At 41.7% G+C, this 15,746-nt stretch overlaps 1 protein-coding gene across 2 annotated transcripts in view; it reads right to left on the minus strand.

Annotated features, from left to right (window-relative positions):
- Positions 1-4,841: 4,841 nt before the first annotated feature.
- SBF2 (SET binding factor 2) overlaps positions 4,842-15,746 on the minus strand; it is a 273,605-nt gene continuing 262,700 nt past the window's right edge. For both annotated transcript variants that reach the window (XM_063437862.1, XM_063437861.1), the window contains 11 exons: positions 15,075-15,251; positions 14,886-14,987; positions 14,563-14,748; positions 11,878-12,004; positions 10,900-11,027; positions 10,585-10,818; positions 9,772-9,876; positions 9,115-9,293; positions 8,364-8,451; positions 7,271-7,402; positions 4,842-6,353 (listed from right to left, as the gene is read on the minus strand). In XM_063437862.1, the coding sequence (XP_063293932.1) occupies positions 6,255-6,353; positions 7,271-7,402; positions 8,364-8,451; positions 9,115-9,293; positions 9,772-9,876; positions 10,585-10,818; positions 10,900-11,027; positions 11,878-12,004; positions 14,563-14,748; positions 14,886-14,987; positions 15,075-15,251 (1,557 nt within the window). In that variant the 3' untranslated portion in view covers positions 4,842-6,254. The remainder of the gene's footprint in view (positions 6,354-7,270; positions 7,403-8,363; positions 8,452-9,114; positions 9,294-9,771; positions 9,877-10,584; positions 10,819-10,899; positions 11,028-11,877; positions 12,005-14,562; positions 14,749-14,885; positions 14,988-15,074; positions 15,252-15,746) is intronic.

A 15,746-nucleotide genomic window follows, 5' to 3' on the forward strand; every position in this document is an offset into this window, starting at 1 on the left:
GGAATTGGTCATACTCCTGGCGACTGCATGCTGAAATGGCAGGGGGAAAACGCTTTCTATTTTTGGATTTACACCTGTTACCACTGAGAGATATTACAATTACAGCATTTAATTACAAGGCGCACACACACACAGAAAGGAAAAAACAAAAATAGTGGGATATTAAACGGAATGCAAAGTGATGTAATGTTATGCTCAATATAAGGATAATGAGACAGACAGCATATCGAACAGCTCAAAGATAACTTCACTACATGTGAGGGGATGGATAATTAAACTAAACAGAGGTTTTGTACTGTATGTACAATTGTATTGGTATCCTAACAGGTGCACTCAGCATTTTACAGGTTATATTACAGTAAAGGGAGATACAGTAAGTGCAGTAGGTACACAGTGTGTGTATATTTTAGTTTGAGCCGGTGAGATAGCTCTGTGGACTACTGTTCAATCATTGGGTCGTAGGATCAAATCCCGGCAGGGTTGACTCAGCCCTTCATCCTCCGAGGCAGATAAAATGAGTACCATTAAATTGGGGGGTAATAGCAACAATCCCTGGATGTTTCGCTAAGCTAACATCCTCAGGATGTACTTCAAAACCAGAGTAATCTGAATGTACCTTTTCTGGTTAAATACTTTGTTATTATATAGCACTAACAGGTGTATTTTGCACTTTACAGGTTATATTACAGTAGAGGCAGGTTCAATGAACACAATACATATACAGTGTGTGTGTGTATATGTTTATTTATATAGCACTGCAATATAATTAAGAAGGTAGGCCTACCAGAGGCATACCTAGAGTATTTGGCACCCGGGGCGGATCCTGTGATTGGCACCCCCCCTCCTTTAAAATGTAAAGAAGCACCCGCAATTGTTTTTTTTATGTTTTCAAGAATTTTTATATATATATGTATGTAATAAAATTTACAAAGTGAATTTTGACATTAATATATGTTTATGTATCAAAATACATTATGAATGAAAATCTGCTGCCCCCCTTCCTTCTACAAAACTTCCTGCCCCCGTCTCTAAAAAGAAAAACCAGCCCGCCCCCCCCCCCCACACACAAATCCATGCTCCCCTCACAAAACTTCTGCCACCCCATACAAAGCCATGATCCCCTCTACAAACCACTGCCCCACATACCCCCTGTCCAGGTCCCTAAAAAATCCCTGCTCCCCCCACAAAACTCCTGCCCCTTCTACAAAGCCATGTTCCCCCCACAAAACCACTGCCCCCTCTACAAACACCTGCCGCCCCATCTACAAACACCTGCCACCCCCTATTAATCCCTGCTCCCCCACATACCCCCTGTCCAGACCCTGAAAAAATCCTTGCTCCCCCCCCACAAAACTCCTGCCCCCCCTACAATCACCTGCCATCCCCTATAAACCCCTGCTCCCCCCACATACCCCCTTTACAGCCCTTAATAAATCCCTGCTCCCCTCACAAAACTCCTGCCCACACTACAAAGCACTACTGCAACCACAAAACCCCTGCCCTCCTCTACATCCATGCTCCCCCCCACATAGACCTTGTCCAGCCCCTAAAAAATCCCTGCTCCCCCACAAAACCCTGCTTCTGCCACAAAACCACTGCCCCCTCTACAAACACCTGCCACCCCCTATTAATCCCTGCTCCCCCACATACCGACTGTCCAGACCCTAAAAAAACCCTGCCCCCTCTACAAAACTCCTGCCCCCTCTACAAAGCCCTACTCCAACCACAAAACCCCTGCCCCCCTCTATAAATCCCTGCTCCCCTCCCCCCCCCCCCCACATACTCCCTGTCCGGCCCCTAAAAAATCCCTGCTCCCACCACAAAACTCCTGCCCCCTCTACAAAGCCCTGCTCCCCCCACAAAACCACTGCCCCCTCTATAATCACCTGCCATCCCCTATAATAAACCCCTGCTCCCCCCAACATACCCCCTGCCTAGCCCTTAATAAATCCCTGCTCCCCTCACAAAACTCCTGCTCCCACTACAAAGCCCTGCTCCCCCCAAAAAATCCCAGCCCTCCTCTACAATCACCTGCCATCCCCTATAAATCCCTGCTCCCCCCCCACATACCCCTGTCCAGCCCTTAATAAATCCCTGCTCCCCTTACAAAACTCCTGCCTCCTCTACAAATCCTCCTCCCCCCCACAAATCCCTACCCCCCCACATATCATAACATTAGCAGATTCACCGTTGATAACAGGGATGATGGATTGCCTGCTTGCTGCTCTTTGCTACTGAGGCACTGCCGCCGCGGCTCCACTCGCATCCAATGTCTAAGGCTCAGGGCAAAGGCAGACCGGGAGGAGTACGTCCACACGGAGCAGCGTTGCACCTCCTTCACATGATTATGTTGTGATGCTCAACCACGGCTTAATGACCCAGGGCAGACAGTTCCCCTTCACGCCCTAGTTAGTATGCCACTGAGGCACACTAATTGAATAACATAAGGATATATCAGTAGAAACAAAATATCCAAACTGGGTGCTCACTCAAAGGTCCTATTTCCCCAAGGACCTAAACAATCTTTAAATAATCCTATATGAAGAGTACACGATGTGCTCCTCATTTAGTATTATTTACATAGCGCTAAAAGGTGTACTCAGCACTTTACAGGTAAGTGCAGTAGGAATACAGTGTGTGTATATTTCATAGATACCGCTAAGCGACTATTATAATTTGACAAAGTGGGTCTTTTAAAAAACATATTAGACAAGTAAAATGTTCCCCAAACACACATTAGATTAAGATATGTGTCTGAAAAAAAGATGTATCATTATAAACTGCACCTCTGCTGCTCACTTTAACAAATTCCAGAATACCAGAGAATACATTCTTAAAAACAAGAAACATTTGTAAAATGGCTTTACTGAATGTGAAATTCCATCGAGTAAAGATTTAACGTTAATGTCTTTCAGTGCTGAGCCAAGTTAACTTAAAAAGGATCCTTTCCAGGATTTTTTTTTATAATTTTATTATCTGCGATATTTTTTTAAGTATATATGCCTGTGAAAAATAAAATTAAAGGGACACTATAGTCACCAGAACAACTACAGCTTATTGTACTTGTTCTGGTGAGTATAATCATTCCCTTCAGGCTTTTTGCAGTAAACACTGTATTTACAGAGTAAAGGCAATGTTTACATTACAGCCTACTGATAACTCCACTGGACACCCCTCTGTGTTTACATTATTATTATTTTATTATTTATATAGCGCCATCACATTCTGTAGCGCTGTACATTGGGACATTACAGCCTAGGAACACCTCCACTGGCCACTTCTCTGTGTTTACATTACAGCCTAGGAACACCTCCACTGGCTAGCAGAGGTGCTTCCTGTGGAAGTGCTGCAAACTGTGCAGCAATGACATTCAGTGTCTCCACCCTCTGCATGGAGACACTGAACTTTCCTCATAGAGATGCATTGATTTAATGCACCTCTATGAGGAGATGCTGATTTGCCAGGGTTGTGTTTGGCTTGTGCTGGCTCTGCCCCGGATCTGCCTCCTTGACAGTCTCAGCCAATCCTATGGGAAAGCATTGTGATTGGCTCAGAAAATACATTCTGATGATGTCAGCCAAGCAGGCAGATCGGGGCAGAGCCAGGAGCTGGAGACTTGAACAGAAATAAGATTTTACTATATTTAGGGGGGCAAGGAGAGGCCACGGGAGCTAGATGGTGGTTTTAGCACTATAGGGTCAGGAATACATGTTTGTGTTCCTGACCCTATAGTGTTCCTTTAAATGTAGAAATGCAACTTCAACCTTACACCCGGTTTCACTATGTATATCAGTTATGCAATTTAATACCAAATAATGTTGCAGCTTCTGTGGTTTCCTTTGAATTGCTCACTCTCAAATTAGTTAATCTATCTGGAAAGCGAGCACTCCATAACAACAAAGTTATGGCAGTTAGTAGATAGCAATTTTGACACCCCAAAAACAAACAAACAAAAACAATACCACACACAATAAACATCTTTGGTAACTCGAGTTGAAGATGTGTTTCTCCACCAATTCAGTGAAACTAGACTGAGAAGGCAATTTCTAAATCTTCTAAATAGATTTAATAAAAAACAGAGCATGAATTGAAAAAAAAAAAAAAAAAAAAGCTTAACACAAGTTACAGGAGATTAGCAATGTTTTATTCACTGGTGTAGTGGCAGTTCTCCTATTAATCTTTAACTTTCTTTTGTAAAGAATCCTAGTATTTAATGCGAAAATGCCTTGTTAGATCATTTTTACCAGACGCTGACAGTTTCAGAACCACAGGAGCTGGGATTCTTTCCGTCCTTTGCAGATGCAACACAGCGGGAGTTTCAAAGCCAATTTGACTGGGGGCCTATGTTGTAGCCTCTTGTGGGGGCCAGAGATCCATACTGCCAGTGGTACACATATTCATACTCCCATTCATGCACAACTCCAAAACAACCCTCCCCAGCTTCTCTAGCGTGGCTGAGCTCTCGATGGAGGTTGCTTCCCTGTGCTGTGTTAATCAGCCAATCACATCACTCCAACAGGCAACTACAGAAACCTGCAGGTTTAATATGGAGGATGGCAGGAGCACAGAGCCTTCGCAACCACGGAAAATAAGGGTCTGATTGTTTTCCTAATGCGGACACAACGCAACATTTGTTTTTAATGCACAAATCTCCCAAGTTCACATATTAGTGAAAAATTATAAAGAGACACCTGAATGACAATTCGCCACAACCATTCTCAATAATTCACCTGTTTGCAAGCAGGGACACGAAGTTCTAGAACGTGTTCATGTGTGTATATAGTAGAATAAACAGATAATTCTGTAATAAACACTGGGCGCATGTTCACTGCATTGATTTATTTACAGCAATATATTTATTACAAGAGATGGCTTTATACGTATAACAAATACATAAAATTGTTAAAACCAGTTAAAAAATAAAGTGTTTACATTTTTTTCTCCAACGCAATCTAATGAGCAATGGGTTCCGTATTTTACAAAGTACGTTTAGAAAAGTACTTAATTTACAAAGAAAAATATAAATGTGCAAAGTGTGACTTTTCACCTGTGACAACTTAGACTCAAGACTAAATCTGACATGTGCCTTCATTTCAAATAATAATAAAAAACAAAAGTAAAAAAACTTGTTCCTACTGGGCAGCATTTTTTTCTCCAATTTGAAGAGTTCTGCGCAGCGAGATAGTGTGGCTTTAGGGAAATTAAACAAATAAAAAGTGGTCGTCAGTAACAAAGTGAGTTTGGGTTAATTTAACACAAAATAACTGCTGGAGGAAGCTGCAACGCCTTTGTCACCAAGAGAGGTTCTGTTGTTAAATTACAAGCATAGTTTTAATCTGAAAACATTACAAAATTATTTATATACAGTACAAACCCGGAGACAGATGGCAACCACGTGAACATGTGTTTAAAATCCTATTGGCTAGTGAATGACGCCGTTCTGAACACTGCGCGTGGCTGCCTACATTTTGGCTGTAAATATCCCTCGTTTAACCCTTTAAAGTCGCAGAGGGATCTTTAATAACGAAAACCATTGCTCACTCCTCTGATACGTAAAGGGTAAAAAAACATAAATGTATCCAGTGTCCTGGATAAAATGTTATATATATATATATATATATATCGAAGGAATTCATTTAAGAGATCAATCACTTCACATTTTACACAATTTCTGTACATAGTGAAATATATTTAGGGAATTTCCCTGGGTAGAGATGACTGTGGTTCATTGTTGTAAGTGCAAGTGCTAGGAGTAGTGTGTCGAATGATAATTCCTGCGTTGATCTGATTCGCTATTCTTACGGTACAGTTGCAATAAAAAAAAAAAAATTAAAAAAAATGTTTTAACTGTACTTCACCCCCCCCGTCCCCGTAATGGATGCAAACATAGAATAAAATCAAGGAATAAATATACAGAACTGTTTTGTAAACACGTCAAACCTGCCAGTTTCCGATCGATCGCACTCCATACTTAGAATCCTTATTAAATTTCCACATTTCCTTAAAGTCCTAAATCACGTACAAACGCCACAAAAGTAAACATCATGGGAATGGTTCAAAGGCCAGAAAGTTCCAGAGAGAGCACCGCAATGCAATAATACTTAGTGTCACTTTCCCTTACACTTTGCAGGTAGCAGGGTGTAAGCCGTCCGCTTTAATAGTGTTTCGCATGGGAGAGGTGTTACCTGAAATAAACTGCTCTTTAATTAGAAGAAACACAAACTCCTCCATTCTGCTGCATTGTTGAAAGATTTCTACGCGTCTGATATACAACTCTGTATCTTGTCCATCCACTGTTGTGCGCTCTGTGCGTCCTGAGCACAGAAATTGTACACTCGCTTGCTGGTTTTCACCTGTTGTACAAAAGGAAAGGAGGTAAGCTTTAGTCTGACACAGAAAATAACATGCAGAACAAACGCTGCTTTGTATTAACAGTGTGGATGCCCAAAGGATTGCCACGCCATTTGGGGGATTTCCATATGCAGGTGTCTTCTACAGACATGAGTAAGGCACCTTTTTACCTGAAGACAAGTCTCCTACATTCTATAAAAATCATGGTCTATAAAATACACACAAGCATCACAAGATAGTACTGTGCATTACTGTGTTTCATTATGTCATACTGAGGTTCTGTTCCTTGGCTTTTGCAATCACTAGCCTCGCAGACGCCAAATAGAGGTGCAAGCAGCAGACAATATGAATTACTGCAAAGTATGGGACTTTTTCGATGTCTGTCATTCACCCCCTGCTGTAAGGGGCCTTGTTAGTGAATTCAGCATAGCATGCTCACAATGCAAGCTAATGTTGTGATCAGTTCCATAAATTCTATGTTATTACACAATATGGAAACATGACACTGGGTGAGGTGGACGGCAAACCATTAAACTGCATCTTGTATGAGTTTCCAAGGCTATTTCTTCCTTATCCATGTTTAGCGTGTTTAGAGTGCGATGTCATGCACTGGAATCTGGGGCCCTTCCCTTCTTTGTACAGACCCATGACATGGTTTGAATGTCTGCTTCCAATTACCATCTACCTTTCCTCTGAGTAAAGGAAGATTTCCCAACACCGAGTTACAGTACCAAACATCGTTAATAAAGTAACACACTGACGGAATAAATATAGACATGGAATTCTCATTACACCTGTAGAACCAGTGTCTGAATTAAGTATTTAATAAACACAATCTATTCTATATTTAAAGTCAATTAAAGCAATATGTTGGTTCCTATAAACTATAACAGATTATTCCTGCTCAACTAATACTTACATCAAAGAATGCTTTCTCGTTCACATGTTTTGGCACACCTATAGTTGGCCCAGCTGGTACAACTGTTTCCACATCTGCTAAATCTATGTGTCCCTTACAGCTGGTGTCTTCACCAGAGTCGTAGTATCGAAGCTGCAAAGCAAAGAATATACGCAGTTAAAGGAAGTCTGCCTCCATCACAGAAGCCTGCCTCATCTACCATTGCACCCAACCTACCTCATCTACCATTGCACCCAACCTACCTCCCCTACCATTGCACCCAACCTACCTTATCTACCATTGCACCCAACCTACCTCCCCTACCATTGCACCCAACCTACCTCATCTACCATTGTACCCAACCTACATCCCCTACCATTGCACCCAACCTACCTCATCTACCATTGCACCCAACCTACCTCCCCTACCATTGCACCCAACCTACCTCATCTACCATTGCACCCAACCTACCTCATCTACCATTGCACCCAACCTACCTCATCTACCATTGCACCCAACCTACCTCATCTACCATTGCACCCAACCTACCTCATCTACCATTGCACCCAACCTACCTCATCTACCATTGCACCCAACCTACCTCATCTACCATTACACCCAACCTACCTCATCTACCATTGCACCCAACCTACCTCATCTACCATTGCACCCAACCTACATCCCCTACCATTGCACCCAACCTACCTCCCCTACCATTGCACCCAACCTACCTCATCTACCATTGCACCCAACCTACCTCATCTACCATTGCACCCAACCTACCTCATCTACCATTGCACCCAACCTACATCCCCTACCATTGCACCCAACCTACACCCCCTACCATTGCACCCAACCTACACACACCCTACCATTGCACCCAAACTATATCCCCTACCATTGCACCCAACCTACCTCTTCTACCATTGCACCTAACCGACCTCTTCTACTATTGCACCCAACCTGCCTCCCATGCCATCAGAGCCTAGTTGACTCCCATCTAATGATTTGCCTCCCATCCTATTGTAACTAAGGGCAACCCCTATTCAAACCCAATGCAGCCACAGACAAGGCTCTTCTTGTCCCAGTGCAGCTGCAGGCAAGCTGCATTTACCTGGTGCTTTGTAACATCCAAAACAAACCAACGAGGTTTCCATCCTTTAAGCAAAGCTCCCCTTTTATACAAAATGCCTTCAAATGACCTGGAGAGAATCATAAAATTTCATGTAAACAAACCAAAAACAACATACAAAAATGTAAACTCAAAAATCGATTAGGTGACGAGTTTATTGAGGTAAATATATATCTAATCTATACAATGTGATTATGCTATCACCAGCAAGTGTATAGATTAAAATATATACTTATCTAAAGTAATTTTTTCTCCTCACCCAACATGGAGGACAAAGCAGACAGAGCAGCCGTTTGCCCCACCATCATTTATTGAGCCAAATACAATTCATAGCGTTAAAGTGCATGTGGTCCTTTAATCTTACAGATGGTAGCCATGTACATTTTATTCTCTCTAAAGTGACTCTGAGACATTTTAGTAAAGACAACAGATATTTAAAAATTAGATTCAGCTTATCAAGGCACACAATCCTGGACTGCAAAGCAAAATCAATGTTTTTACTGCAAAACCCCAGGCAACTAGAACATAATACGTTGGCAGTAAGTGCAATTAAGCTTGGATTATCACCTAGCGACCCACGTGTGTTATGGAATAGGTGGAGCTTATGAAGACAAAATGGATTTGGATATGCAGAGATCCTGCATTAATAAATTAATATTATATGCAAACCCCGATTATCCCTGAACATATTTATTTAATAAAAATCAGCCATACATGTGATTGGCCATCGTACCTGTTCTCCTCGTTTTTGGAGGTGAAATGATTGTACAGAGTTGCTGATCTTCTATCAACTCCATTGGAAGGAGAGGAGCTGATAGTCTGTTCGTCACCCAGCCCACTGTCTGGAAGATGCACCATTGACCTCTTCTGATAGGATTGAAGGTTGGCTGATGTAGGATTGGCAAGATTTATCTACAATTAAAAAACACACAGCAATCATGCTGAGAAAAAAACAATTTGCTCATAGGTGTAACAACTTTGCTACAGTTATATGTTCCTGAATTATTAAATGTACATGTATTTTCATCTAAGTCCTTTTATTAAAAGGAACAAAAACATTAAACCTTTATTCTAGCACCAAAACAGCCTTTTCTAATTCACCAACTATGATATCATCAAACTACTTCCTGTAACTTCCTGTTTTACGGATGGCTGTAAAGAGGAGCAACAAGGAAAAAGGGAAATGGAATGCAAGGAAGAGATTGCAGGGGCAGTAGAATTGATAAGATTAATTCACTGAAATTAAACCAATGAGTTTAACCGATTAGGAATATGTTCCCAAATGCTCCTCCCAACACTACAGCAAACATTCTGACCCTCAGTCAGTATCGCCCAAACACTTGTCATTTGTTACAATAAACCAGCATCACGCTATAAATACCATACTTACATTCTCCTTTTTTGCATCTTCCTTGAGTTTAAGTTTTGCTTTTTCCCACAGAAGCTGCCACCGATCTGAACTCTGGTTTAACTTGTTCTCCAACCTCTCAATTTCCTGAAATCAGGACAGATTGTTCTGAAACATTTTACGGGGAAATCCGCCATACAGCAGTGCTAGAAAGGTTATACACTTTCACATGTGCGAATGCCTCAGGATGACACTGACCGTAACAGTGAGCCAAGATTAACAACCATTTCTCCAGCATTGAAAGAAACGCTTTGAAAAGACTATTCATTCTCAGTATTCCTGCTTGTCCGTTAAGTGACCTATTGTACTTATAGAATTTACAAGCATTTCTGTAAGAAGCAGGAAGGTGATCACATCAGCTCCACAGATTGTTTGTATAATAACCTGAGAATTGATTCTAACATGTGAAAACCCTGGAGAAGAAGCGACTTTAATAAAGTGACATGTCTGCACCAGTACTCCGGATCTGACTCTACGCTAGAGGGAATTAGGCTCTGACCATGTGCCACGGGTTCTAACCTAGCCTATGGGTAAACAGGCTCTGACTGTGCATGGTGGCGATAGCTAGGACTGGCACAAATGGTTGGATCTGCTGGAACACTGCATAACTATACACCGCAATACGGCTGATTAATGGATGGAGCTGCTTACAGGACTCATGTAGAATAAAAAAAATAAAACTAAAACAAAGCAAAGCTTTATAGAAGATAAACAAATAACATTTATTTGCTGCAAACATAAGCTTTGTGAAACACGGTGGATCCCATTCAACCACAAACCAAGGATGCGGCTTACACTCATAAGGTGCGTGATGGCATCTGGCTGTACTTTTGTGACATCATCGTAACATGGCCAGACTACTTTCCTCTTCCCCTGCTGGGCAGTGTCCTCTGCTTGATCAAGCTCCTCCGCAGCGTTTAACCTGGAAGGAACCATCACCCAGTCGTAGGAGGGTCCTGACGACAGCGTCTCTTCCATGTAATATTCCCACTTTCTCAGGTTGGAGATGTTGGCACTTGGTTTTAACGCCTGTGGTAAGAAATGGCTGGATCAGTTGCCCGTATGAGGAGCCAAACACACAATATACAGTGAGCAATCTCTCTCTCTTACCTCCACTGCGCTTGGTGCAAACAAGTAATTGAAGAAAACTGGACTCCTCCTGTGCATTCGATCGATGCAGTCCCAGATACATATCCCCTTCCTCGTGTGCTTATCTCCTTTATCTTCAAACAACGTTCCTTGAAAAAGAGAAAAATAGATTTTAAGATACAAAAAATCTTGTATCTAGGAAGAAGTCGTTTAAATATGGGATTATGACAGGCCTGTTTTTTTTAATATATGGGAGAGAAGATATTCTCCAAGTCTGCAAACTATGAGATGTACTAGTAAACCACCACTTCACTTAAAGACTAAAAGAAACACTTACCCGAAGTCTGCTTAGTGAGACAAGAGGGTGTCCGCCTGCCAAAATCCCCTAATTCCTAAGGCTTAGTATCACTGTCACACTGTGGGAACTACAATCATTGTAAAATATGAACAGGGATAGCTGGGGCGTAAAACACCATTCAAACTAGATCGTAGACTTGGGCAAAAATGAGATTAAGCAGGTTTGTCTGAATCAAATTCCTTTTAATCCAAACTGAATAAAGCGATCCATCCAGGATTTAATCATTGAATAAGACTCCACAGATTAATTCTGCATGGATCGATATGTTTAGGTGTGGATTAAAAGGAATTTGATTCAGAAGAATAGGCTAAAACTAATTTCTGTACATGTCTACAAGATAGAGGGCTGAGCTTTTACTTTTAGGATTGGTTAAATATTAAAAGGGGCCAAGGATTACATTAGGAGGGCATGGGTAGCTGTTTATATGAAATGAGAGTGATAAGCGAGTGTGAGAGGTTACAGTTGTCTCCAAAGCTGCCCGAGATGTTACTCTCCGTAATTATTTCTCGAAGCAATCCATCATTCTTATACATTCTGTACATAGATTGCAAGTTCATCAACCTTGTCTTCCTTAAACAGTACTACAATTCCTCAGAAAGTCACTGGAATGACTGACTTTGTTTTATAAAAAGGCCCCATACCGTGCTCCAGCCTCTCGTAGTCAGAGTCCAGCAGGAAAGTTTTAAATCGGTTGGATACGTGATGGAACGCCAGGAATTTCAGATAAAAACCATTAAATTCAAATTCAGTCGGAAACTGAATTTGTACCTGCAGAGAGAGACAGATGGACAGAAGGACTCAGTGCTGGTCGTTTTCTTATGTCAATTTGACAGTGTAAAAAGACAACATGTTTGGTTTAATGTAACTGTGCTTCCTATCAAACATCCCACAGGACTGATCTTACTCATTCAGAAAGCTGCACAGACAGTTCAAGGTGGATGTAGATTGGGGAATGTTTGCATTTTATCAATAAAAAATAGTTAATTTCCAGAAAAAGTAGGCTTGCATTCATCTACACAGCAGTCAATTCAGGAGATCGGAGATGGGAAATAATGTTAGCCTTTACTGCTTCCAGGTATCTACTACCCTATCTATATTGCTGTCAACCTTTACCGCTTCCACTGGAAGGCTATTCCAGGTATCTACTACCCTTTCTATATTGCAGTTAGCCTTTACTGCTTCCACTGGAAGGCTATTCCAGGTATCTACTACCCTTTCTATATTGCGGTTAGCCTTTACTGCTTCCACTGGAAGCCTATTCAAGGTATCTACTACCCTTTCTATTTCACTGTTAGCCTTTACCGCTTTCACTGGAAGGCTATTGCAGGTATCTACTACCCTTTCCATATCACTGTTAGCCTTTACTGCTTCCACTGGAAGGCTATTGCAGGTATCTACTACCCCTTCTATATCACTGTTAGCCTTTACTGCTTCCACTGGAAGGCTATTCCAGGTATCTACTACCCTTTCTATATCACTGTTAGCCTTTACTGCTTCCACTGGAAGGCTTATCCAGGTATCTACTACCCTTTCTATATCACTGTTAGCCTTTACTGCTTCCACTGGAAGGCTATTCCAGGTATCTACTACCCTTTCTATATCACTGTTAGCCTTTACCGCTTCTACTGAAAAGCTGTTCTAGGTATCTACTACTCATTCTGTCATGCAGAGGGTGAAGAGTGCAGCTACTGAAAATCCTCTAATTTAAAGTGAAACTATGAAACCAGAAATTCCCTAAATGGAAACGTTTCCCAAACTGGAGAATAAGCTCTCTCATGCAGGTCTGGCTGTGAAACGTCCTCCATGCTTTTTCTGCAAGCGAATTAGGCAGAGTTTATTCTGTCGGGTGGCAGCAATCATTTGGTTCTGATTTACCCAGAAAGATGAAATGGTTTTCGGTGAATAGTTGATTAGACAAACCGGTCTTTAGACTTTTAGAAACCCTAACAGACTGCTTTCTTCACTGGGAGGATTTTTACATTAATGACTCAGCTGACACCTGTGAGATTTGGCATAAACAGGTTTTTATAAGCTGCCTCAATCGTCACATAATGTCTTTGCAAGAAAAAGTGACTGGATAAAGCTAGAAACGGCTGAGATACCCCAGTGGCAAGGCATGGAAGATGGAATTCCACTAAATCAGTGACTCACCAATTATCTTCTTACTAAATATGGACAAATATTATGAATGCTGGATTGGTTGATATTGCTTTCTAATCCCCCCGAGGTTTGGGGTGTGCTAGTTATTATTTTGCTAAGTTAGTCCATTGTGTTGGCTTTGGTTCTGGGCAGATTTGGGGTATTTGTCCTCAGCAGAGAGACTCCTTGTGCTTCACATCTGGTATGGGACATCAAGGCAAGGTCTCCAGTAACTAGTAAAATATTTCAATTAAAATGGCCATGAAAGGCATAACGTTATCACAGCTGGGTGAAAAATCAGTACAGTTTAATAAGGAATATTCTAACATTGACAAACCGCCTCAATTAATGTGCTTGTTAATTACAAATCTCATCATGCTCAGCCAGCCTTAAAGGACCACTACAGTCACCCAGACCACTTCAGCTCAATGAAGTGGTCTGGGTGCCTGGTCCCCCAGGTTTTAACCCTTCACATGTAAACAGAGTTTCAGAGAAACTGCTATGTTTACACTGCAGGGTTAATCCAGCCTCTAGTGGTTGTCTTCCTGACAGCCGCTAGAGGCGCATCTGCGACGCTGGATGCGAAAATCACATTGAGCATGCAGAACATCTATAAGGAAAGCATTGAGAAATGCGTCCGCCTCCACTCGGGTGCTGACGTTGGAAAGGGGGAGGAGAGGTCACCAGCGCCGAGGGAGCCCGGCACTGGATAAAGGTAAGTGGCTGAATGGATTTTAACCCCTTCAGCCCAGCGGAGGGGGGACCTAAGGATTATATAGTGTCAGGAAAACTAGTTTGTCCTTAAGGAAGAATGCGGTTTAGAGGATGGCCAAGTTCACCTTTACTTGGATACACAGGTGCCGCTAGGTGGGGCTATGTGGGCTAAAGCCGCATTTGCTTAGGTGGGAATTTTTTTTTTTTTAAAAACCCTGGCTTTTTTTAAAGCATACCTGGCTGTGCAGAATGAGCTTGTTTCCGGCTGTGCTTTCATTGAGCACGAGCCACACAGAGTTCAGGGGGAAAGAACATAGAAAGTTGGGAATATGTGCTGAAACATCACTACCTCTCTGTCAGTATAGGGGCTATTAAGTTTTCCTGCTTGGATGTACCATGTAATTCATGAAACACTTACAATAAATATATAATATACTGATAAAGTACTCCAGAAACACGATACAGACACGCACCTGATGAACGCAGTCTAAGAACTGCAGGAAGATCGGCACAAAGCCACTGCCCTGACTGCTGACTGAGAGGTTACTCCGCTGACTAAACTTATGGCCAAATGAAAGCCATTCCTTCTCCATGAGCAGCCGAAACCCTTCCAGAGTCCGGTAAAAGGGATCCGCGAGAAGCTGCACCAGAGACACAACCTACAAAATAAACACATTACATAAAATGTATCCTGCATGCCTAAAAATGTATATTACTCATTCACAAGCACTCGTGAAAAACAAACATGGGCCCATCTAGCCACCCATTATATAACACTAATTGGTTTTGGATTTACCTGCGTGGTTATATCCCATCCATCTTCTAAGCAAACCATGACGGAGGATCCGCTCTCCATCAGTTCTGAGATGATCACAGAAAGCTGGATTATCCGGTGAAGCTAAAAGAGAACAGAGACAGTTATTTCTCATGCTCCCATAAAGCGCCACAATACCCAGTCTCAAAGCAGTATCTGTACGTGCGTTACCTGCAAGAACCACTCCGACTCGCCCAGGGATTTAAGGAAGGTTAATTCGGAGTCTGCAGCAACACTGCTTGGCACACAGGCTCTCATCAGCTTCTTAAAACTGGTCTTTACTTGCCGTATATCTCCAAATTCAACAGGAACAAATTCACAATTTAGCGCAAAGTCACACTTGAATCCCTGTAGTGTCAGAGTAAAGAGAATATAAAAAAAAATAGCTCAACTGTGAGGACAAAGCGAGAGGGGTAAATAAACATACAAAAAGCATAATTAAAAATGTACCCTCATTATTATGAGACTAATCTGTAAATAAAGTATTTTAATAGAACAGCACAGAATAAACCTGCAAAAAGTAGAATCACCCTTTGCTGTAATTTAAATACCCTTTAGAGAGTTGGGTTATTTTATCTCTTTATCCTCATTCCCAGTTTATTGAAGGTTTGACTGATTTTTCTCTAGCACCATACAGATCATCATCTACAAACCAACTTTCACCAGATAATCTTTTAAAACCAAAATGCAATTCTTCCTGCTCGAAGGGCTGCTGAGGAAGCACTGAGGGCATGAAATGGGCTAGCCTGCTGTACGCCCATTTGCAATTAAGTATTTTTTGGTTATATATATTTTTTTTTGCCAAGTTTTATTTATAATAAATGCTACGTCTGTGAAGACGCA

This window comes from Pelobates fuscus, chromosome 12, assembly GCF_036172605.1.
Source record: "Pelobates fuscus isolate aPelFus1 chromosome 12, aPelFus1.pri, whole genome shotgun sequence".
Taxonomy (NCBI): Eukaryota; Metazoa; Chordata; class Amphibia; order Anura; family Pelobatidae; genus Pelobates; species Pelobates fuscus.